General features: G+C 45.5%; 2 protein-coding genes across 3 annotated transcripts; one reads left to right on the forward strand and one right to left on the reverse strand.

The window, feature by feature from the left end:
• The first annotated feature begins 86 nt into the window (after positions 1–86).
• On the forward strand, positions 87–21,334 carry vps35 (VPS35 retromer complex component). The gene is made up of 17 exons (XM_049030292.1): positions 87–224; positions 1,425–1,523; positions 2,234–2,330; positions 2,468–2,591; positions 3,226–3,408; positions 3,826–4,039; positions 8,611–8,694; positions 9,166–9,275; positions 9,565–9,661; positions 10,740–10,888; positions 12,095–12,302; positions 14,682–14,837; positions 15,318–15,440; positions 16,186–16,365; positions 17,858–18,097; positions 18,669–18,812; positions 20,160–21,334. The coding sequence occupies exons 1-17, from the start codon at positions 222–224 to the stop codon at positions 20,337–20,339; spliced, it is 2,391 nt and encodes a 796-aa protein (XP_048886249.1). The 5' UTR covers positions 87–221; the 3' UTR covers positions 20,340–21,334.
• A 25-nt stretch (positions 21,335–21,359) lies between these two features.
• Positions 21,360–24,658, reverse strand: hrh3 (histamine receptor H3). Of its 2 annotated transcripts, XM_049030322.1 has the most exons (4): positions 24,155–24,658; positions 23,582–23,748; positions 22,492–23,444; positions 21,360–21,977 (listed from the first exon to the last, which is right to left on the reverse strand). In XM_049030322.1, the coding sequence occupies exons 1-3, from the start codon at positions 24,483–24,485 to the stop codon at positions 22,539–22,541; spliced, it is 1,404 nt and encodes a 467-aa protein (XP_048886279.1). In that variant the 5' UTR covers positions 24,486–24,658; the 3' UTR covers positions 21,360–21,977; positions 22,492–22,538. The 2 variants fall into 2 exon arrangements, with proteins under 2 accessions (XP_048886279.1, XP_048886278.1); XM_049030321.1 differs by having other exon boundaries at positions 21,360–23,444.
• Between the last annotated feature and the right edge of the window lie 273 nt (positions 24,659–24,931).

Consider the following 24,931-nt stretch of genomic DNA (forward strand, 5'->3'; position numbering starts at 1 on the left):
CTTGTCAAAACTGCTGCATAAATTCACTATAAAATCATGTTATTCCCATTGAATGTTTCCGCCGCCAATCAAACTTCCAATGACCAATAAGAAAGACAGTTATTTGATGTTTTAGCCAATGAGGGCGGTTCTGCGGAAGAGGAGTTGCAACGTAGTCACATGACAAGTAACGTTTGAAAGGGGGCTATCTGTCGGTGTTTCCTGAAGCATAATTAATAATCATGGTAAGTGTAGTTAACTGTTATCATGCATAGAATAATTGTCGTCTTAAAATAAAAATTTAACATGTAGTATTACCTTTGCGGTCACGTCGCTTAAGGTTTCTTAAACGAGCAGACGTTACGAGGTAGTTTCATGCAGTGTTCGGGTGGTGCAAAGGCCTAGCTACTGTCGTGATTTTTCAGTCATTTTTTCCTAAAATAAATAAACTAACATTTCATTGATGATTGACATCTTCTAATTTATCATGCCCCCCTTTTTGCATATCAATACAATGTGACTTCCGAGGTCAATAAAACTGTTTGCTTATATCTTTGTGTTCAAAATAGCTAGCTGCCAAGCAGCATACCGTTTTAAAAAGCCCTGGCCCGGTGCAGAGGCACGCTTAATAGGTATTATGCGAATACATCGCAGTTAACAAGGAAGAAAGATAACTCATTTTAATTGGACTGAGTGGGTAATAACATTAACTGCAACTTATAGAAATCAACGTTATCAGTAGTGTTAGCTGACGTTTTTGAAGTGTTTACTTAAGTTGCTTTGAATCATTTAATAACCCAGAACTTTCTCCATACCATTGAAATGGCTTTATATTACTGTGGTATGTATACATTTTATTGACTTATGCAGAACATTTTTCACTGACTATTTGTAAATATATTTATTAGATCGGTACATATAAGTGTTTTACCGTACGTGTTTATCGAATCAACAACAGGTTATGTGGTAAAATATTTAGGTTTATAGTGAATTGCCAGGTGTTCTATTTTACATTAGAGTATATTTTTGTAATCACTTTCCTCATATTTATGAAACGATCTTCAAACTAGTTTGTTTCTTTAGCAAATTAGTATTGTCTACTTTCTAGATTATACCATCCAATTTAATCTAACTAGTGCTGTTTAATAAAATACTTTTCTGCATAATGCTTTAAAACTTATATTTATGACTAATAAATGTGGGGAAAAAAGTGGTATTGGCAAAAAAAAAATAGTTGTATGGTAATTCTCCATTAGTGCAATAAGATTGCTGTTGTGTTTTTTCATTTTTTTTTTAAATATGAAAACATTTTCACATTTTTTTTGGAGAGTGTTTTAAGACTCGTGTTAACTGTACTGAATATGTGTGCTTCATAGAAATGCACGTATCTAGACTTCCAGTGCTTCCGGGTGTTTTCACTGAGTCTTTGGTGGCCTGTCTTTCAGCCTACCACACAGCAGTCACCCCAAGATGAGCAGGAGAAGCTCCTTGATGAAGCCATTCAAGCCGTCAAGGTCCAGTCCTTCCAAATGAAACGCTGTCTGGTAATGATTTTCTGTAATGTTAATATGAAATGTTTAGTAGCAGTGGAAGAGGCATAGTGGCACTGTGGTCGCCTCTGGGACCAGGGTTTGAGTCTGCCTCGACTCTGTGTGTTGAGTTTGCGTATTCTCCCCGTGTTGTGGGGTTTCCTCTGGGTTCTCCGGTTCCCCCCACCACCTTTCAAAAACTTTCCGAGGTTAAGTGGAGTTACCAAACCATCCATATGAATGTGTGTGTACCCTATGATGGATTCACCCCCCCCCCATCCTGGGTTGCTCCCTACCATTCTGTAGTATCTTTGAGGATTGGCTCCAGACCCCTATGACCCTGCAAAGGACAAGCAGGTATAGAAGATCAAGTTGAGGTATAGCAGGGTATCATGGCTAAGGAGAAGAAAAGTCACCAAAACGATGCAGGTTCTTATGTTAGATAAAATATCTTGATCTGTTTCCTGCTAGACATATATATATTTTTTTCAACTTAGATTGGTAAACACTGAACACAAGTAAGGAATTAAAAGAATTTCGGTTGTTAGCTTGCTGCCAGCTGGGTAGTATGGTGTGTCTTTGTAGGGGAAATGCTTTCTCTGCCATTGAACGCTCTCAGGTAATATGCCACTCAATGAATAACTAGCAGTTCAATCTGACATGATACTATTGTGGTGAACATTAGTTGGTTTATTTTCACGATGGTTTCTCCTCCATTTGTGTAGGACAAGAACAAGTTGATGGACGCCCTGAAGCATGCCTCCAATATGCTGGGGGAGCTTCGGACATCCATGCTCTCTCCAAAAAGCTACTATGAGCTCTGTATCCTTTCATCGTTCTGTAAATACTGGCTAAATGCAGTGTTTTTCCATCGAAGACAGGGCTACCATAAGGACTAAGATTACTGGCATTTTGTTGCCTCTGACTTTGGATTTCAGACCTTTTAACTCTATGCTCAGACATGGCCATTTCTGACGAGCTGCACTACCTGGAAGTCTACCTGACAGATGAGTTTGCCAAGGGTCGCAAGGTGGCTGATCTGTATGAGCTGGTCCAGTATGCTGGGAACATCATACCCAGGCTGTAAGTGGATTGGCAGGCAGAGGGGCCAGTATGTGTGGAGGAAATTTAGAACAATCAAATTTGACAAAGTGGTAATTCAGGATTCCCTGTTAAAGAACAGATTGGACTTGGGAGAATGTGTTGAACCCCATTTTTGTGTGAATGGGATGTTTGTCTAAAAGTTTTATAAGTAATATTAATAGTAGTATAAAGACCTTACTTTTTGCCTATTCACGATTAGCATCTCTGCTAAGTAGGAAGCCATCGATAAAACAGAAGACTTTCAAAGTGGTGCATGTCATTTACGTCACCGTGAATGAAGATGCAACACAGATGGCCGAAGCTAATTGGTGGAACAATGTTATTACCAAAAAGCCGGACCTCAAGGGAACAGACGTTAAATGTATACAAATAAATTGCACATTACCCCCGGACAGTCTCTCAAAAGTCAGTAACCTGACAGATGTAGAAGACATACCAGACTTGTGCTGATATATGTGCCGGATAGACACTTGCCAGTACTTTGCTAATTAACACAAATGTTGTTGATACTCTGAACATATAAAATTTCTATATCGCTTTGGCCATGTGTGTTGCTCAGCGCCTGCTTTTCCACTCTGTATCCTCATCCACCATTTATGTGTCTCTCTTTTAGGTACCTGCTGATCACTGTGGGCGTGGTCTATGTTAGGTCATTTCCTCAGTCGCGGAAGGACATCTTAAAGGACCTGGTGGAGATGTGCCGGGGCGTCCAGCACCCTCTGAGAGGGCTGTTCCTGAGGAACTACCTACTCCAGTGTACCCGCAACATTCTGCCTGACGATGGAGAACAGCCTGAGTATGACACGGTCCATTTGGTGTAATGTGTATAAGAATTAGCCAGAGGGGTTATGTCAGGGATGAATCACTGTGCACAGAGGGATTAGTCAGGGATGAGTCACTTTGCAGTATTCGCACTGCAAAACTTGTAATGATTAGTCAGGGATGAATCACTGTGCAGTATTCACACAGCAGACCATGCAGGGGTTAGTCAGGGATGAATCACTGTGCAGTATTCACACAGCAAACCATGCAGGGGTTAGTCAGGGATGAATCACTGTGCAGTATTCACACTGCAGAGCATGTAGGGCTTAGTCAGAGATGAGTCATACTGCAGTATTCACATCACAGAGCATGCAGGTGTTAGTCTCAATCTTCTGCCAAAGCCAATGAGGTGAGGATAAGCCCTTACTTCATGGCATATCCCCCCTCCTAGGGAGGAGACCACGGGTGACATCAACGACTCCATTGATTTCGTCCTGCTGAACTTCGCTGAGATGAACAAGCTGTGGGTGCGCATGCAGCACCAGGGCCACAGCCGCGACCGAGAGAAGCGTGAGAAAGAGAGGCAGGAGCTGCGTATCCTGGTGGGGACCAACCTAGTGCGCCTCAGCCAGCTGGAAGGGGTCAATGTGGAAAAGTACAAGCAGGTCAGTGCTGCTTTCGCATCCTTGCCCAAGATTTACCACCCTATACTTTCTGAGTCGCATCCAGTGGCCCTTTTCCACTGTCACCAGGAACCGACCCATACCGTGGACTGACAGTTTACTATCGTGGTGCCAACCAAAATGATCCAATCCTATCGAGGATCGAAAAATTAATTTTCTTTCGGTGGTAAATTCCAGTACCCCAGCAGTTGATCTCAGCGTCTGTGAGCTAATAAGCATTCAGCAAACTTGTGTGAAGATCTAAAGTGGCTGGTGATCGGCTGTCTAATGTAACGCTACTTAAATGCATAGTGTAAAAAAAATGTCTAAGAAATCAAACCAGCGCTAACATGGAAGGAGCAGGATAACGTTACGTCGTTTTTTTTTTTTTTTTATTCTGTGGAAAACGAAAAATCTGCTGGCCATCTCATGGGTCGCGTAAGTAAAATCAGGGTCTCAGGCATTGACCAGTTCACATGCTCTAACGCAGGCGTACAGAGTGGAGTTATAATAGTGGTTTTTGCACTGAGCAAAAGTGCATTTGTTACCTGGATAGATAGCTTTAAACATTTTCACTGGCTAAGATTTATGCACAGTGCTGCACAGGGGCACAAGAAAGAAGCAGTGATCTGCATCGATATGTTCAGATTATGTGAAGGGAAAAGGGACTTATACTCTGTGTTATTGATTATTAGTAATGTTGCACATTGGGCGGAATTTATGCATTTTTGGTGCCTTGAAACTAGTGAATTTCCGACCTCCTACTTAAAGTACTATAGAAACGCAACTTTTTGCAAGATAATGCTAATTCCGCTACCGTTTGATGCTAAAATAACACGGCGATTCTGATAGACATGCTAGCGGAAGTTAGCATGTAATAAATCATGACGTACACCGTGTGAACAGTAAACAAGGCGTCTCTCTTTGGTTTTCCGTCGCTATTGCTCTCCAACCCAGCCACGCCTTTACCGAGCCAACCCTTCTGCAGTGGAAAACCAAAGTGAGCTGGAACTGTGCTGTAACTAGTCTCTCTTCATGGTACAGGTCAGGGCTCAGGTATGACTCATCCTGTATGCCAATGCAAAAGCGCATTGAGAAGGTAGTTCCAGGCTGGTGAGATGTACTGAAAAGTGCCTTCATGGCATATTAGTCCTGCATGAACCCACTTGTGTTTAACAGGACACCTCTTTTATCCTAACAGAATTTCTATTGAGTCTAAAGGCTGTTTTATGAACTTTTTCTTTCTTTCTTTAATTTTAAGGTTGTGTGTGTGTGTGTTGGTGTCTGCCCATTTGTGTGAGGTTTATGCTGTGTGTGTGTATCTGCCTGTTTGTGTGAGGTTTATGCTGTGTGTGTGTGTGGGTATCTGCCTCTTTGTGTGAGGTTTATGCTGTGTGTGTGTGTGGGTATCTGCCTCTTTGTGTGAGGTTTATGCTGTGTGTGTGTGTGTGGGTATCTGCCTCTTTGTGTGAGGTTTATGCTGTGTGTGTGTGTGTGGGTATCTGCCTCTTTGTGTGAGGTTTATGCTGTGTGTGTGTGTGTGGGTATCTGCCTCTTTGTGTGAGGTTTATGCTGTGTGTGTGTGTGTGGGTATCTGCCTCTTTGTGTGAGGTTTATGCTGTGTGTGTGTGTGTGGGTATCTGCCTCTTTGTGTGAGGTTTATGCTGTGTGTGTGTGTGTGGGTATCTGCCTCTTTGTGTGAGGTTTATGCTGTGTGTGTGTGTGTGTGTGGGTATCTGCCTCTGTGTGAGGTTAATGCTGTGTGTGTGTGGGTATCTGCCTCTTTGTGTGAGGTTTATGCTGTGTGTGTGTTTGTGGGTATCTGCCTCTGTGTGAGGTTTATGCTGTGTGTGTGTGTGTGTGTGTGTGGGTATCTGCCTCTTTGTGTGAGGTGTGTGTGTGTATCTGCCTCTTTGTGTGAGGTTTATGCTGTGTGTGTGTGTGTGTGTGTGTGTGTGTGGGTATCTGCCTCTTTGTGTGAGGTGTGTGTGTGTATCTGCCTCTTTGTGTGAGGTTTATGCTGTGTGTGTGTGTGTGGGTATCTGCCTCTTTGTGTGAGGTTTATGCTGTGTGTGTGTGTGTGGGGGGGGTATCTGCCTCTTTGTGTGAGGTTTATGCTGTGTGTGGGGGGGTATCTGCCTCTGTGTGAGGTTTATGCTGTGTGTGTGTGGGTATCTGCCTCTTTGTGTGAGGTTTATGCTGTGTGTGTGTGGGTATCTGCCTCTTTGTGTGAGGTTTATGCTGTGTGTGTGTGGGTATCTGCCTCTTTGTGTGAGGTTTATGCTGTGTGTGTGTGGGTATCTGCCTCTTTGTGTGAGGTTTATGCTGTGTGTGTGTGGGTATCTGCCTCTTTGTGTGAGGTTCATGCTGTGTGTGTGTGGGTATCTGCCTCTTTGTGTGAGGTTCATGCTGTGTGTGTGTGGGTATCTGCCTCTTTGTGTGAGGTTCATGCTGTGTGTGTGTGGGTATCTGCCTCTTTGTGTGAGGTTCATGCTGTGTGTGTGTGGGTATCTGCCTCTTTGTGTGAGGTTTATGCTGTGTGTGTGTGGGTATCTGCCTCTTTGTGTGAGGTTTATGCTGTGTGTGTGTGGGTATCTGCCTCTTTGTGTGAGGTTTATGCTGTGTGTGTGTGGGTATCTGCCTCTTTGTGTGAGGTTTATGCTGTGTGTGTGTGGGTATCTGCCTCTTTGTGTGAGGTTTATGCTGTGTGTGTGGGTATCTGCCTCTTTGTGTGAGGTTTATGCTGTGTGTGTGTGGGTATCTGCCTCTTTGTGTGAGGTTTATGCTGTGTGTGTGTGGGTATCTGCCTCTTTGTGTGAGGTTTATGCTGTGTGTGTGTGGGTATCTGCCTCTTTGTGTGAGGTTTATGCTGTGTGTGTGTGGGTATCTGCCTCTTTGTGTGAGGTTTATGCTGTGTGTGTGTGGGTATCTGCCTCTTTGTGTGAGGTTTATGCTGTGTGTGTGTGGGTATCTGCCTCTTTGTGTGAGGTTTATGCTGTGTGTGTGTGGGTATCTGCCTCTTTGTGTGAGGTTTATGCTGTGTGTGTGTGGGTATCTGCCTCTTTGTGTGAGGTTTATGCTGTGTGTGTGTGGGTATCTGCCTCTTTGTGTGAGGTTTATGCTGTGTGTGTGTGGGTATCTGCCTCTTTGTGTGAGGTTTATGCTGTGTGTGTGTGGGTATCTGCCTCTTTGTGTGAGGTTTATGCTGTGTGTGTGTGGGTATCTGCCTCTTTGTGTGAGGTTTATGCTGTGTGTGTGTGGGTATCTGCCTCTTTGTGTGAGGTTTATGCTGTGTGTGTGTGGGTATCTGCCTCTTTGTGTGAGGTTTATGCTGTGTGTGTGTGGGTATCTGCCTCTTTGTGTGAGGTTTATGCTGTGTGTGTGTGGGTATCTGCCTCTTTGTGTGAGGTTTATGCTGTGTGTGTGTGGGTATCTGCCTCTTTGTGTGAGGTTTATGCTGTGTGTGTGTGGGTATCTGCCTCTTTGTGTGAGGTTTATGCTGTGTGTGTGTGGGTATCTGCCTCTTTGTGTGAGGTTTATGCTGTGTGTGTGTGGGTATCTGCCTCTTTGTGTGAGGTTTATGCTGTGTGTGTGTGGGTATCTGCCTCTTTGTGTGAGGTTTATGCTGTGTGTGTGTGGGTATCTGCCTCTTTGTGTGAGGTTTATGCTGTGTGTGTGTGGGTATCTGCCTCTTTGTGTGAGGTTTATGCTGTGTGTGTGTGGGTATCTGCCTCTTTGTGTGAGGTTTATGCTGTGTGTGTGTGGGTATCTGCCTCTTTGTGTGAGGTTTATGCTGTGTGTGTGTGTGTGTGGGTATCTGCCTCTTTGTGTGAGGTTTATGCTGTGTGTGTGTGTGTGGGTATCTGCCTCTTTGTGTGAGGTTTATGCTGTGTGTGTGTGTGTGGGTATCTGCCTCTTTGTGTGAGGTTTATGCTGTGTGTGTGTGTGTGTGTGTATCTGCCTCTTTGTGTGAGGTTTATGCTGTGTGTGTGTGTGTGGGGGTATCTGCCTCTTTGTGTGAAGTAAGTGCCCACTTGTTGCCAGAACCAACCCCAGCACAACCTTTTGTAAATGATTTGCTGGCTATTTGAGAGGCCGTGGCGTAAAGCGCGGCAGTGAACACATCCCCTGTGCACAGGAGCTGTCCACCAAGATCTCCCTGTTTGAGATCAAACGAAGAAACACATCTTAGAGGTGCTGAGCTTCAGACTTCCAAAGAGTCTCTGAAGCACAACCAGTATTCACAAGTTGTCCTTGGACGGGGGTGGGGGATGTCCACTTTGATGTGCAAAGCTCGTTTCTCTAATTGAACAGGCTCCACTTTGGGATTGAAGTTCAAGATGCCCACTATGGAAATGGAGTGCATTTCAGAATTAAAGCCATTTTCATTTGGATGAAAAAGCATTCAGCACATGCAGAGTAATGAATTGGACTAATTAGTCCTGAGTTTAAGATTTCGGCTCCTCTCTCGGATGGCGGTCAGTGTTGCCCAGAGGGTGGGTTTATTTTGCTCTATTCTCAGAAAGCTTTAAAGAATTCCTAAGCTTGTATGACAGTTTTTCTTCTTTCTTTAGGTTGTCCTGTCTGGCGTCTTGGAGCAGGTGGTGAATTGCCGGGATTCCCTGGCGCAGGAGTACCTTATGGAATGTATCATACAGGTATTTGCCCACTTGCACCACAACATCAACAGAACCTGTTCAGGGGGGAGGAGTGTGGCTCCGTGGCTTAACCTGTGCCTGTGATCAGAAAGTCATCGGTTCACATTGCAGGGTTAATAAAGATTTTTTTTTCATTGGACTCTTCAGCAAGGCCCTTATCCTCCAATTGCTGCCAGGCTGTTCTGACTCTGCTTCAGATAAAAAGCCAATTAACTAAAATTTTTTGTAAAATGTCATAACATTTGTGAGCCCATTTGCTCCTTGCTGAAGGTCGGAGTAGAATCCGACATCCGCAGATGGTACCGGGTAGCTCTGAGCCGGCAGTTGACCCGGTGTTTTATGAACCTTCCTGGCTGGAAATTCCCTGTTGAGGAGCCCTGTTCTGTTAAGTGATCCATCTGTCTGATTCCGTGAAGCTTGGTTAGGTTCTGGCAAACGCTGAGCGCTAGGGGCTGTCCTGTCCTCCTCCAGGTGTTCCCCGATGAGTTCCACCTTCAGACGCTGAACCCCTTCCTGAGGGCGTGTGCTGAGCTCCACCAGCACGTCAATGTCAAGAACATCATCATCGCCCTCATCGACAGGCAAGGCGCTTTTCCCTGAAACCTTTCACCCGAAGACTTTCAATTTCCTCTTTCTCTTACTCTGCCGAGGCCTCGTTGGTTCCCCAGGGGCCTGCCCACACTCTACCCCAGCCCCGCTGGGCGCTCGGTGGGCGACCTGGTGAACCGGCGAGCCTCCGTGGATGTCAATGTCTGCCCCGAGTTGAGGCACAGTTGGAAATATTCTAGAAGTTCAGCTGAAAAGTCTGATTTTTTTTTTTATGCCGTGCATTGAGTCGCACAGTCAGCCGTGTTTCTCTGCCCCTTGCAGATTAGCACTGTTCGCGCACAGAGAGGACGGTCCAGGCATTCCTGCAGACATTAAACTGTTCGACATTTTCTCGCAACAAGTAGCTACGGTCATCCAGGTACGTGCCTGACCCTGCTGTCCTTTTGTATTAAAAAGGTTAGCCTGTGTTTTTGTGTGTTACCCTTTATATACTGACTGTCGGCACAGTCTGACGTCCGAATAATCATTTGTCCTTCATTGTTTAATGTGTAAAGCTGCTGAGATGCAATGTAAATGGACTACGATCCACTCAATGCATCACTTCTACTTGAATCCTTGTGCATGTAACAAGACAGTGTTCTGATTAAATACAAATAGACTGGTAGGTAAAAAGTGAACTTCAGCTAAGGTTAGATTTCATAAGACAGAAGGTTTTATTTTCATACAAAATAGACACAATTTCAAATTCTTACCTTTAAGGGTTTTTGAGATATGGCTGTTGGAGTTCCACTGACCAGATAAGTGGGGACCTCACTTTCATTTCTACGGCCAGTGATTGCAGCATTTTGTTACAGATCTCCTGGAAAACTTTGTTTTCCATGCTTTATTCTGGAAACTCATTCATTGTGGCGTTTTTTGTAGGGTTCTGTGAGGTAGAAAATTGAGGGTGAAATTGGCCAATATTTTAGCTGAAGAATACTGCAAAATCATTGCATTTCAACCAGTAATTTCAGTGCAGTTTTTGAAAGAAATAATAACCAGGTATATACTGGAAAAAGAGTAAGAAATATGAACAACAAGTATTTAAATGTGGACAATTCTTCATGGAGAAATAAGTAGAATCTGAAGCATTTTGGGCCAGTTTTTGTGCTTTTCTCCGGTCAATGCACTTGCCTTACGGTACCTGTTACAAAGATTCTAATTGGCCCGTAGGTTTTGTGTACCTTATTGAGAGTGTTTATACAAACAGTACAGTATGTTTCCCTTTGTCATTTTGTTTATATCAATATAGTCATATTGTATTTCATGCAGCATCTTTCAAAGTCCTAGTGGGTCCTTGGCTGTACCGTAAATCCTTGGCCCTTTACAGAGAATTTTAGAGACGACTGAGTGATTGGATGGAAGGAATGAAGGATTTCCTCCTTTTTAGATTGATCCCTTTAAAGCGGCGTTAGGTGCTTTCATAGGCTCTAATGCGACCCCCGCCTCCTCCCCAGTCCCGGCAGGATATGCCCTCTGAGGACGTGGTCTCCCTGCAAGTGTCCCTCATCAATCTGGCCATGAAGTGCTACCCAGACCGAGTGGACTATGTGGACAAGGTCCTGGAGAGCACAGTGGAGATCTTCAACAAGCTCAACCTGGAGCAGTGAGTGCCCCGAAACCGATGCGAGAACACGTCACCGTGCCAACGGATAGTAGAGTGAGCCCCGTCCCTCCCCAAGGAATAACATGGTGCTCATTTTATCAGGGTTGGGGTTAATATAGGTATGAACAAGGGTCTTGAAGCAAGACGGATTCTTTTATATGTCTGATTTTTTTTATATGTTTATTTGTATAATTTTCTAGAATGCATCTCATTACAGGCAAGGGCAAATAATTGGCAGAGTTGTTAGAGAATAACTCTGCGGTTTGTTAATAGTAAATAACATCTTTTTAACAGCATCTGGGAAACCTGCCTTTCCGACTCTCCTAGCCGTCGGAATCTCTGCACGGCATGCATCTGTGTTTGCCTGGGGAAGCCCAGAGGTTCTGCCGCCGATGATGCCACATCCGCCCGCAGCAGTTTTTATCATAATGGTGTGCGGCATCTCAGGAGAATAAGTGGGTGTGGATGCCGTGCCTTTGCCGGGCTACCTGCATGCGGAGGACGTATGTGCTAATTGGCCTCTAACCAGCCGTCTGCGCTGCCCATGTGGCTGGCAGTCCAAGGCTGCCTGTTTGGATTTCATTCCTCCTTTTTCCTCGCTGTCTTAGAGGCAGCTTCAAAGGTGTTAGATAAAAGTCTCCCCTCCTAGGCTGATCTTGACCTGAGCTGTGAGCTCAGATGCTCCCCTTGACCTCGTTGGCCAAAGCTGGGCGTCACGACTGAATGGCATGCGATTGACCGAGGGCCCTCAGCGGCCGCTTTTGATGTGAAAAGTTTAATTGGGCACAGAGGCAGGCCAAATTTGTAGGGAAAAAACTTCATTCTTTAATGATGCTAATTGCCGTTTTTGCCCCTCAGATAGTTGTGGCCCGAAGGCAGTGGTTGATCGGGCTGCGTTTGTGCAGCTCGGAAAGGCGGTGTCACGAAATCTCTTGCAGCATTAGATGATAGGGATCGTTTACCCGCGGTTTCGGCAGGCAGGCGCATCGATTTTTCTCTCCCGCGACTCCGGTTTTCACCTCCCTGGGCTGCTGTCACCTCACACGGTGTGAGAATCTGAACTCTGCAGAATCGAGCCGGGAGTTAAGCGGAGAAGTGCACACCCCCACCCCCAGAGCGTTTCTGAGCTTTGGTCGCGGCTGAAAAGACTGAACGGTGTTCCTCCGGTTCTCTTATCTGTCCTCTGTCTGCTTTACCCTGTCGCAGCATCGCCACCAGCAGCGCCGTGTCCAAGGAGCTCATGCGACTGCTGAAGATCCCTGTGGACACGTACAACAACATCCTGACCGTGCTGAAGCTGAAGCACTTCCACCTGCTCTTCGAGTACTTCGACTACGAGTCGCGCAAGACCATGAGCTGTTACGTGCTGAGCAACACGCTGGACTACGGCACCGAGGTGGTGGCGCAGGAGCAGGTGGGTCGCCATTGGGGGGAGGGGACGCTGTCACCCACGTCGTCCACCACCAGGGGGCGCCCATTTTGGCCAACCTCTCGGCTCACGATTGTGAGAACTTCGAGGGTCCTGGCTCCCGGATCAGGTGGCAGTTAGCCCTGTCCTTGTTCTTAAATGGTAGGGTGGCGATGTTGTCGCAAATCCGTTTTTTGACTCTCCGGCTGTGATTTACATGTGAATAGCCCGTCGAATGTCACCTGGAGGGTCGGCTTTGTTAGGCCGAGCACCGGAGAGGTTCCCCCGTAAGCGGTTTGAATTGTCGACCCAGAGGCCTTTTGCGGAACGAGGATGGCGTGCCTCAGGGGGTCAGAGCGACGCTGACTCACCACGCTGGCTAGTGGGCATAATGCGCCCTGATTGTTTCCCTCCCCCTGAAAGAGCGTTCCTCCCACTCCTGATTTTCTGTGGCTTTTTGTTTGCTTCCTTCCGTTGTGGGATCCGTAGCATGAGCTGCATACGTGTTCGGCCCTCAGTCACCTTGGTGTGTGTGTGTTAAGCATTAGCAGCGTTTGAGCCGCATTTGGGAATGTTATGGGAACTCACTTTTCCTCAGTCTTCCACTGCTGGTTAGATAAGCGACCGTTGGCTCTTTAGTTTCAGAGGCCTTCAGTTTTTATTATAATTTTTTTTGTTTTTACGCGCATGTGTATATCAACATACCCTGGGATATGATGGTCCGTGTTACGATATTTTGACTTTTACTATGGGTAAATATTTTTCACTTTCAGTACATTATGCAATAAATTACATGAGATACTCAACATTTTATTATATATTAGGCTTTGTGTTAATGATTTTGCCCGGCTATATTCTAGTGTAAATGTTCTAAACGTGTTTAAGGCAGGCTGCCTAGGCTATGTTGTTTGTTAGGTTAGGTACGCTGTAGAAAATTGCATTTTCCGCTTACGATAAGTTTATCGGAATGCGACTCCATTGTAACCTGGATAGAGGCTGTATGTCGATCCTCAGGAGAGGGGGGGTCAGACTTCTGCCTGGCTCAGCGTCGTCCTCATGGTGGCTGTCAGAGTAAATGCCAGTATTTACAGCACCTGCCTGGAAGGTGGCTCTGGGCTTCGTAATATAATTACTGATATTTATTGGCTCTGCCTTCGTTTGGGGTGGCTGTCCTCTGCCGGCTTACTGTTTCGTACATTTTATTAATTTAGCCGATGCTTTTATCCAAAGCTACTTAAATGACTGTCCTGGCAAAGCTGCAGCACATTAAGTGTAATCAGCAACTAAATTGTATGGCAGCAAATAAGGCGCGTGCGCGCTAATCAGGGTGCATTAGTCTGTTCATTCCCATGATCAGATGCGTGTCGGCGCTCACCAGCCGTGGTCACGTGTGCGGTTCCTCAAGGATGTGACCGCAGACGCGACGCCTGTTTCCATGCGGACGCCCCGCTGTGAAGACTGACAGTGGCTTTTACTGCTTATGATTGAGGGGAAAACCTGTTTAATTTATATGTGTTATTTTTGTGGGATGTTGCTGACAGTCTTTAAGTGCCCTTGTTGTATTGCACTGTCCCGTCTAGTTGATTGTAGAGCAAGTGAATGAATGTGCTGTGAGTGGTCGGTGAACTATGCTGAAACACGTCCGGTCCAGTGAGACAATTGGTCATCTCCTGCGTTTGGGGCCTGAACCATGCGCCATATCTGCTCCCGTTAAGTTCCTCGCATCTTTCTTTATAAGCTCAGGGACCATCGTCCTGCTGCTGCTGCTGCTGTCAGGGCTTCCAGGCCAGATCGCTGTCATCAGTCCTTTCCCATGCCTTTCCCCTGTCCCCTGCAGCCGTCCTCCTAGGCTTCTCTTCTCTGTGCCAGGAGCAGAGGCTCCTGTTTTCCGCTTCCTTGGCAGCTAAGCTGCTATTAGCCTCCCCCTGGAAATCTCCTGACCGTTCAGTTCTCTCTGTTTGGAAGTGCAGCCCCTTCAGGTCGACTGTACTAGGGTAGATAAGTTTTCACTTTTTGTCTCGGATGCTGTCTCAGGGTGCGGTTGGGGAGATAATCAGTCAAAAGCTCAGCTAGTGCTAATTGCCGCAGGACCAGGATTTGAAGCACATTGGTGTATCTGAGTCCAGATGCTCAGAGAAGAACGAAACTCGTAATTACAATCTGGGGTCTGAGTGCAAAACAAGAAAAATGCCAATTGCCTTACTAAGATGTAAGTAATTGGCACATGCTGTATACATTTACATTTTTAAGGTGTATTGCTGTGTTAGTTATTTTCCTTTGGTGCATCAGGTCTCCTAGGCCCTGGAGGTGTCGTTTTGTTGAATTTCCGAAACCAGGTACTCTAGGGGGCGCTAATGACACTGTGTGTCTCTTGCAAATACTCAGGTGGACGCCATCCTGAACCTGGTGTCCACGCTGATACAAGACCAGCCTGACCAGCCTGCAGAGGACCCTGATCCTGAGGACTTTGCCGAGGAGCAGAGTCTAGTGGGCCGCTTTATCCACCTGTTGCGGTCCGATGACCCTGACCAGCAGTATCTGGTAGGTGCCCCCTCAGGCCCGGCTCACAGGGATTAGGAAGGATGCTGTGCTTGGCTTAGCGGGTTAGGGTGCGATGCCTCGTATCAGAAGGTTGTCGGTTTTATTGCTGGCAAGGAACTTAATTCCCAGTTGCTGAAATGAATTTCTAAGCCTGCTGTCACAAAAAGTATGTTCATCTCTAAAAGCATCTGTTGAATACATTAAGAATAAAATGTGAAATGGTTCTGATATACCCTTATAGTCAGATTCTATCATACAATAGAGTTGGTTCCATCTGTTCAGGGAGAGACTAACTGCCTTGTGAGGCTGGGAAATATATTTGTATTTAATGTTTCATATTTAAAATTGCTGTGCGGCAAAATGATGAACTGGACATGAACTGGAATCCCATCCATGGCATTACGCCTTAATTCGATTGTCCATTTGATTTTGTGTGCTTTGATCATGTTATGTTAATTCACGGAAATCCCCCCCGCCCAGATTTTAAACACCGCCAGAAAACACTTTGGAGCAGGAGGGAACCAAAGAATCCGATACACGCTGCCACCGCTGGTCTTCGCCGCCTATCAGCTAGCGTTCCGCTACAAAGAGAACTCCAAATCGGTAAGCGTCACGCTTATTATTTTCTTACTGCTCCCCTAGCTGGGAATGGTGGTGATTTTCTTCCAAGTGCCGGCCTCCATCTTCCTCGCTGCAGTCGGTGGCTTCAGCATTTCAGAGGAATCCCACGTGGCGTTCATGCGTGCTTCCCATCTGCTGCTTCACATCTGCAATACTGATAAACTTTTTTGCAATTTTTTTTCTACTTCCTTTGTAATTAAATTGTTTTTAATTAGCTAAGGAATGATATCATTTTTGCGCTTCTCAGATGTCCAATGAAGTCCCGTCTGTGTGTGTGTTAATTTAAATCTGCCGTATACTTTTGGGCAGTGTTTTCCAATCCGGTCCATATTTGGAGCTGGGAGGAAGCAAAAACATGGACTGGCTCTGGGTCCCTGAGGACCGGATTGAGAAACACTGCTTTTAATGATAAAAAAAAGATTTGGAAGGTACTGGTTGGTTTGTACAGACTCTTTGTCATATAGAGCAGTTCCCTTAGCAAAATTGATATTTCGTTTTCCCTACTCAGTCTGAGTAGCTATCGCTTAAGAAATGTGGTGATTTGCAGTACAGTAGTTATCTTAGTGGGTGGGGGGTGGTGGGTCTTGTAACCAGGAGTCACTGCAATTGCACTATTCACATGGTATTTGAACCTGAATAAGGTTCAATAAACAAGCTGTACAAACAGGTTACATTTTTAGGATCTTGAGTGAATGCCAAGTAATCAGTTGCTAAATATTTTTTCCAGGATGACAAGTGGGAGAAAAAATGCCAGAAGATATTCTCCTTTGCCCATCAGACCATCAGCGCACTCATTAAAGCAGAACTGGCGGAACTGCCTTTGCGACTCTTCCTCCAGGGGGCGCTGGCGGCCGGTGAGATCGGCTTCGAGAACCATGAGACGGTCGCCTACGAGTTCATGTCTCAGGTACACATCTGTGCATCTCTAGGAGGTCTGGTGGGCAGTGGATACCCTCATGGGACACCTGAAATGGGGCCAGTAATTTGGAGTAACCTCAGAAGGAGTCCACTGTTCCATTATTTGAGTTCCACTGAAAGACAGCATGTGTGGACAATGAGGAGCCCCTCTGGTAATATTGACATTGTGGCATTTTTTTCATGATGGGAAATTGAAAATGAACAAAGGAATAATGCAAATCATTGTTTCGATTGTTGAATTCTGCGCATCTTCCAGAATTAGTCTCAACAGACGCCCAGGCTAATGAATCTGGACACTGCACTGGCCTGTCACCCCTAATGAATAGCTAATTCCAGGGAGGGCTGAGGTCTCATGCATTTCAAAGTTGCTAATTATTTTGAAACCTAATGCTGCTTTGTATGAAGATATTTACCTGAAAATGTCACCTGAAACCCCAAACCATTAATGAAGACTAAATACTTGGGTCAACCTGAGGTGGAGAAACTGGAAATTTTTAAACACGCGATATGATAAACTGCTCTGTCTCTCCTGGGGGCTCCATCTTTTGAGGTTTAACTGGGTTTGAATCACTGGGCTTTGCTGAACTGCGGGGACAACATTAAGCATAAAATCTAACTGTCCCTTGTCTGCGCGAATTATATCATTTAAAATAAAAAATCCATTTTATGATTGTCGTAATTGTCATTCATCAAATACTGCTTTCTGTTTAAATTTCTGACAATTTCAGATAAGGATTGGTGGCGATAGGCTTTTCATCATCAGTACAGCCAGAAGTCTGTTGCTATGGATACGTGGAAAGCAACAGGTTCAGGGTGCTTTGTGTGATGGAAGAAGCTTGACTTCTTCCCGTGTTTGTCTAAAAATGCCTCTAATCAGGGTTAAACGCTTTGTGAAATGCCCAGAATGTCAGCAAACCATTACGGCTGATTAACCGTTAGTTGTGGATGTCATCTGTGGGGGAAAAAATAAGATATTTCATGGTGCATCCCTGTTATACATATTACAAGGATATGTTGCCATCGAAATTGAGAGCTTTGTCCCCAATTACAGCTCTCCTTTTCATCAGGGATGCAAAATAAATAATAGAAGCAGAAGTTAGGTTCATAACTTAGAGCAGAGATTCCCAAAGTGGGGGTCATGAGATGATTTTCAGGATGAAAAAATTCCATTATAACCGTAACCACAACCAGTCAGTTGCGATGAAATTACTGAGGGGGCTGTGGACCCATAATCCTAGAGTTCGATGGAACTAACCCATCCCCCTGGATCCATAAAACGGATCTTGTCTTACCCCTCTGGGGTCTAGGGGTAGGGAACACACTTTCACTGACTGGGGCATGATCACACATTTCTTTAAGTGCTACACTGCTTCGGTGGTTGTTCTCACTGCTGTGTTCTGTATACACTAAGTTCCGCATCGTTTCTTGTGTCGACAATGTTGAGCAACATCACGTCCTGTCTTGCCTCCCCTCCCCCTCAGGCATTCTCACTGTACGAGGACGAGATCAGCGACTCGAAGGCCCAGCTGGCCGCCATCACGCTGATCGTGGGCACGTTTGAGCGGACTCGCTGTTTCAGTGAGGAGAATCACGAGCCCCTCCGGACACAGTGCGCACTGGCCGCCTCCAAGTTGCTGAAGAAGCCCGACCAGTGCCGGGCTGTCAGCACCTGTGCGCACCTCTTCTGGTCCGGCCGCAACACCGACAAGAACGGCGAGGAGGTGCGTTGGCCGCCCATGTCCCCAGCAATGCCGCCCCAGCCATCATGCCTATTGTGTCTGACTCCCCTCATTGTCTGTACATGTTGGTGGAGCCCAGTCTGACTTCTATTTTGGTAGTCATGCTTGCTTGTTGCTAGGGAAATCCTGTATATCGTGTATTTGTATTATCCCCCCCCCCCATGTACATTAATGTACCCCTTGTCCGACTGTAATTGGTTCTAAGAAACCACTTAAATTGAACTCCAGTATCAAGACGCTGTTTCCATTATTTCTAACAGGAAAAATAATTATTCCACGTTCATCTAAGAAATCCCATTTCAGCATGATAAAAACCACTTTAAACGCCAACAACCCATTTACCAAATAATTTAATATGTTGTCAACAATAAATACGGATTAATGTGTTTACAGTACCATACACGCTGTTCGCAGCAGACATTGAACAAAGAAAAACAAAGAATGTAAGCAATATCAGAAGAAACATAGCCTCATAGCCTCCGAGAGAATGGACTTCACTTAGAGAAGAAGCACTTCCTTAAGTGTCCCCGTCTGTCTGCTGTGTCGTCTTCAGATCCGGGACGGGAAGAGGGTGATGGAGTGTCTGAAGAAGGCACTGAAGATCGCCAACCAGTGCATGGACCCTTCTCTGCAAGTGCAGCTCTTCATAGAGATACTGAACAGATACTTATACTTTTACGGGAAGGAGAATGAAGCGGTACGCCTGTCCCCCCCCCCCCCCCCCCGCCCCCCCCGCTGTTGTACAAAGGCTCTCTCTGGCTCTCTGGTCTTTTTCTGCTATTTTATTTCAGGGCTGATCAGTGGTCTGGTAAGCGTTGCAGTGTCTGTGTAAGAGCGTTGGGTAATAATGGGGAAGCTGTGAGTCTCTGCTCTTGAAGCTTTTGAGCTTGACTCCTGCCCCCCCCACCCCCCCCCCCCCCCCCCCCCAGAGGAATATCCGGCAGCTGAGGAGGAAGCGAAAGCGGCAAAGATGGGCGTCAATGATGGGAGACATAAGCCGGGGCTTGCAGAGTATTGGCACTGACTGTGTGCAGGTTATTCACAGTTTGCGGAGTGGAGGGGGGGGTTGCACAGCCCCCACATTTTCCTCAGCTGCGTTTTCTGACATTTATCCCCACGACTGGGTTATTTTAGATCTGCCCGGACCGAGTCGCTCCGAGCTTGTTAATTCCTCACCACTTTCACATGATCCATACAGTACTGTACTGTAATTGGTGGGGGATTGTTTTGCCCTGCAGTCTGTGGGCACATAAAAATCGTAAAAAATATACACCATTTACGCACATATTAATGTTTGTATATTTTATGCATGTATTAAAAGTATAGCAGTGTCGGATTACCGTTTTATTTTGGCTGTGCTTGGTATAAGATGCCGTAAAAACAATTATTACTGCTGGCAGATGTGACTGAGTGGTATACAGATGCTCCTTGCTTTACGATGATTCTGTTTACGATCAGATTTACGACGGTGCCATAGCAATGCACACTCTGTAGTCAGCCTAGATTTTTGATTTGTTCCCCGGCTGGCGATGTACCGTATGATACTTTCTGCCGATGCTAGGTGATCATAGCATCCACCCTGCCACCCAGCTTCCTGTCTTTGAAGCGATTGTGAGTGTAAGCATCTCATACAGTGCTCAATAGTACCATGTTCTTTTTCTTGTGTTTAACCAAATGAACTTGCATTCATCAATTTTACTTTTTAATTGCTAGTATTTTGAAATTGTAATTACCTATTTAGTGACGGTAGTTATTTATTTACTTTCGTATTGGACATTTTCCACTTACTGGTTCATCGGAACTCCATATATACTAGATTCTGAATAAATAAAGAATAACTGAATGTTTTAAAGGATTCGAGGTAAATTGCATGCATTATGAATGTGAACCGAAATGTCGGAATTTATGAATGGTGGTGTAGGCCTTGGAGATGTTATGCGCTGAGGCAGTTGTGGCGTTATGAAGGTCAGAACTTCAGAAATTACAAGCTGTATCTCTCTCAGCTGTCTTTGGGAGCTTAATAAAATACTTGGTGTTTCCCCAGGTCACCATCCAGGTCCTGAACCAGCTCATTCAGAAAATCCGTGAAGAGCTCCCAAACCTAGAATCGAGTGAGGAAACAGAGCAGATTAACAAGCATTTCCACAACACCCTGGAGCACCTGCGGCTACGGAGGGAGTCCCCAGAGGCCGACGGTCCCGTTTATGAGGGCTTGGTCCTGTAGGGGGCGCCACTGAACGCCCTCTTACCCATCTCCCTAAATCATCCATCCAGTGTTGAACGCAGGCCCCTTCTAACCATTTTACTCTTCTTTCCTCTTTTTCTGCTCTCCATTCATCCTGCCACGTTCACCTATGACCCCTTTCTAAAGAATGATTCATTTCCCTTTTCTGCAGCGAGTTTCTCTGACTTATCGAGCTTGCGCGGCCAATGCCAAACTCCCTCTGTGTAGCACTTTGTTTTTCTGAGATCATTCCTTCGGCAAACCTGAAAATAAAAATAAGGGAGAGTCGATGCCCCATGTTGAGGCCTGGCGTTACTCGCTCTTCTTCTCGGCCCCCTTGCTGGCCATTCTTACTAGCAGGTCGGTGCCTCTCGGCCTAATTGGGATGTGCCGTTATCGCTCTGGTGGCATGCTTCCCCCTTTCTTATGGTTGGCAGGGCAGCCGTGTTTGTGTCCTGGCAGCCTATGAGATATTCTGTGAACTTGCTCCTGTGTCATTCTGCGTGCGCTGAATTGTTGAACACCTATGGAAACGTGAGTGTATACAAGCCGTGTCTGTCGTGTTATGACAAGTGCATCTGTTTGGATGGCGGCTCCTCTGCCGTGTGATTTCCGGTTGTTGGATGCAGTTTGGTGGAGGATCTCCCTATCTACTGTTTGTAGAAGTCTGTTGCTGTGTGTGTGAGAGAGAGTGTGTGTGTGTGTGTGGGTGCATGGATGCTTAAAAAAAAGTGACTGCTGTTAATAACTTGAGGTGCATTTTATCCCATTGGGACTTGAGAGAATACAACAGCTATTGTAGATCTTAATTCATGAAAAGACATTTAATTCCAGATCTGTCTGGGCAGGGGATGAAGGGGGCTTTTTGTTGATTTCCTTTTGTTTGGGGTTTTCCATCTATATCGTCTGCATAACCTAAATGTAATTCAGTGAGAACAAATACGGCAAGAATCACATCATTTGCACAAATAAACAATAAATTGCGATTAACCATACTTTACTGTAAGATACTGGCTTTTCTCTGCTTAGAGTAATGGAATTTTTAATCAGACTGCCAATTTCCTTGTTTAATTTGTCTGTCTGTCCTCAAAGCGGGAATTTGAAAGGGGAGCCTTTGAGTTTTCTAATTCAAAGCTGCAGTCGCTGAATTCCTGGTTGCTGCTTCGCTCGTGCTTTTCCTGTGAATTCTGGCACACCCTCATTGTCGAGGTAGCCAAAATGTGACAGGCAGGGTAATTTGTGAAGTACCAAGTAAGGAATTAAAATTTATTGTCTTTTAAATGAACAAAACACAGAATGTCACTTATCCTGAGATTTCATCAGAGAGCTGCCTTCACAGTGTCGGTTTCCTATGTCAGATCCACTTGTTTTAGTCTTCGCTTGGAAAATAAAACCAAGTAGTAACTGAGGTGCCCTTAATGCTTGATGGATATACTTTGATTTATATACAGCTACATTTTGTGTAATAGTGTTGGTGACTTGTGAATTGCTATTTGTTCGCAATTCCCAGAAAACTGGAAGTAAATAGTTTTTCAGGTGAGTTACCCTCCATTGACCTTGGATCATAAACTTTAGATCAATGGCTAATCAACACAGGCTATGACAAATAATCTTCATTGGTTATCCTAAGCTTTGTTTCTGTAATACAAAAAAAACCAAGTCCATTGTTATTAAAACCCATTTAATGAATTTATAAATATTTTTACTGTATAACTTAATATTCCAAGACTGCTACTATATACTGCATAACAGATTCTCAAATTCACAACACAAGACAGCAGCATATAGATGGTGATAAATATTAGGATGAGTAAGATCTGTTTCTGAGGGGAAACAAAATAGGTCTATTCAGCAGCTAGATGGGAGATTTATGCAGCCTGTGTTAAATCAGTCTAACTATTTCTACCTGCTGTTGTGGTGTAGGCAAGAATATCCAATTCACATAGGAGCTAAAATTTGATTCTGTCATTTATTACAAGAATATTTCATTGTACCATGCTGCCACGACTTAGATCAACATGACTGAAGAACACTGTGACTCTGACTCCGTCACATACATTTATACAGTGTGTCAGGCAGTGAGTCACTTTGGCGATTTGCATTCAGCGTGTCCATGCATGAAATCAATCGATCTGTAGAACCAAGTGCTCACCTGCCACAATGTTGCAGAAGAGACGAGAATAATCACATGACTGGGCCTTAGCATTTCTGCTCCATATATTGGGGTTGAATTTTGATCTTGGCGGGGCAGAGCAGTTTGTTGAAAGCCCTTCGGAAATTCGTGTGGCATAGAGGGTAGAGGACTGGGTTGATGGAGGAGTTGATCCACAGTAGCCAAAAGGAGGTTTCGTATAAGTAGTGTTGCACACACTGTCCGTGGCATGCGGCCCGGATGATCATCAGCAGGGTGTATGGCGCCCAGCAGAGGCCAAAGACGCACACGATCACCGCCAGTGATTTGGCCACTTTCTTGTCTCGGGACAAGCGGAAGCGGCTTGCCATGCCGCTGTCTGAGGCGGTGGCCGGGGGGCGGCCATTTCTAGACGAGCCATCGGGCAGTTCTGGGCCATAACGCCCGTCTCCTGCCTTCTGGGCCAGGTCCTCCACCTGCAGCGGGGGCAGGTCCAGAAGGCCGCTGTCCACTACCACTGAGCCCCTGGCGCCAAGGAACTTGCGCCCCCCAGTCCTCCTGTCAGCCTTGGCGCTCTCGGCGCTGCCAGGGGCCGGTGCGGGCCTCACAAAGAACACCTGGCGTTCCTCCGCGCCGGCCCTGCCGCGCAGCTCCATCTCGCAGTCCCGGGCCCCCACACTGGCGGGCCGCTCCGCCCGCATCAGATTGCGCTTCCTGATGTTAATGTAGATGCTGAGATTGAAGTAGGTGACGCTGATAAAGGGAGTGAAGAACTCCACCGTGGACGCAGTCATTAGGAAGTACCAGTTGAAGTAGAACTCTGCATAGCACTCTTTGGCGGGGACCCCACTACCGCCGGCTATGTACTCCCAGCTGACGATCGCAGGGCCATAGAGCAGGAACGCGGCCAACCACACGCTCACCATCTTCAGCACCGCCTGACGTGTGACGCCCTTCTGACACCTGTAGTTCACCTGCCAGGGAGAACAGGCATTTATATAAACTACGTTTTAATTACCTAGAATGCTGAATTACATTACAGTAATTCTCAGTACTACTTGATTTTTTAAATTATTATTTGTTTGTTTCTTTATAAAAGCCGTTGTCTTACCGCTCTGGTAACAGAGATGAACCTGTCGAAGCTGATGAGGACGATGTTGAACACGGACGCCGTGCAGAGCGTGTAATCCACCACCAGCCACAGTTTGCAAAGACCGCGTCCGAGTCTCCATTCTCCGGTTAGGACATACGGTATATAAACGGGGATGCAAAACCCTCCTAATGATATGAAATAAAAATGAACGTATTTATCTTAATTGCGATTTCAGATTTATGTATGTGTGGCATGCATTGAAAAGCGTTTAATGTTTGAGGGGGAAAAAAATAAATTTCTGGTAACACAAAGCACTCATAATTCATAAAATAAATCATTCATTATGCGTTATAATGCATTCCTAATGTATTATAATCACGGCTATAACTATAAAAAGGCATAGCACATCACAGCCATGTATGCAGCACAAATAGCTCCAAAATGCATTATAATGGTCAGTATAAGTCATCATAATACATTATACATGAGTGCTTTAAGTAAGGTGTTACCATTCTTCTTTATCTGAATTTCTCCCTTTCATGGTCAGCCATAATAAAACAGAAAGGCACCGAATGCCCAAACAACACTTACCCACTAGGAAGTCGGCAATGGCTAAATTCAAAAAGAAAAAGTTTCCTTGTGTGCGTAAACTTTTCTCTACAACAAATGCCAGTATGACGAGCGCGTTGCCCAGGACGGTGGCAAGGACGAGTAGCGTCATGAGCACCGCCAAAAAGACCGAGGTGGACGAGGAGAACTGGCCGTACTGCAGAGCCCGGCGGTTCTCCAGCTCCAGAGGAGTAGCATTTCCCCGAGAAACAGCGGACCAGTTCATCGCCAGCAAGCCTTGCGATTCACTGCTCATCGGGAAGCGCGTCGAAGTTCCCAAACTCAGAGGCGGCGCGGCGAATGCGGTTTGCATAGCTGCTCTGATCCATTAAAATGCACCTTCCATTCTGATCACCGAGGTTTGCTGCCGTATAGGATATACGAGCGGGAAAGAAAGGATGACCGATAGGGACGTGGGAGTACTGAACAAATGAATGAAACGCAGCATCTTTTATACGGCCAAAGGATACCCGCGTGTTTATTGGTTGGTCCTGGTGCTGAGACTCGAGTGGGTGAGGTTTTCAGGCAGCACCTTCTCTACATACCCTTTCACAGATTCAGTGTTTCACAAACTATAGTTATTACATTTATTCGAAGATGTATTTTGGGAGGGGGGGTTGACCGACATATAGAAACATGCAAATTGACCTATGATGGTGATACATTTTGTATTATTCGCGTATTTATTTCTCTTTATTATATATATTTTTTGGTTAACTATTGTGACTAGGCTGATACGTTATTATATCGTAGCAATAA

Source organism: Brienomyrus brachyistius, chromosome 11 (assembly GCF_023856365.1).
Source record: "Brienomyrus brachyistius isolate T26 chromosome 11, BBRACH_0.4, whole genome shotgun sequence".
NCBI classification, from domain to species: Eukaryota; Metazoa; Chordata; class Actinopteri; order Osteoglossiformes; family Mormyridae; genus Brienomyrus; species Brienomyrus brachyistius.

Bases quoted from the DNA above. Each gene is read 5' to 3' on its own strand.
- hrh3 (XM_049030322.1), bottom strand. From the start codon at position 24,485: ATGCAAACCGCATTCGCCGCGCCGCCTCTGAGTTTGGGAACTTCGACG. The intron at 23,749-24,154 runs GTAAGTGTTGTT...TCATATCATTAG, and splicing joins CATTGCCGACTTCCTAGTGG to GAGGGTTTTGCATCCCCGTT. The intron at 23,445-23,581 runs GTAAGACAACGG...TCTCCCTGGCAG, and splicing joins TCATCTCTGTTACCAGAGCG to GTGAACTACAGGTGTCAGAA.
- vps35 (XM_049030292.1), top strand. The intron at 1,524-2,233 runs GTAATGATTTTC...CCATTTGTGTAG, and splicing joins TCCAAATGAAACGCTGTCTG to GACAAGAACAAGTTGATGGA. The intron at 12,303-14,681 runs GTGGGTCGCCAT...GCAAATACTCAG, and splicing joins AGGTGGTGGCGCAGGAGCAG to GTGGACGCCATCCTGAACCT.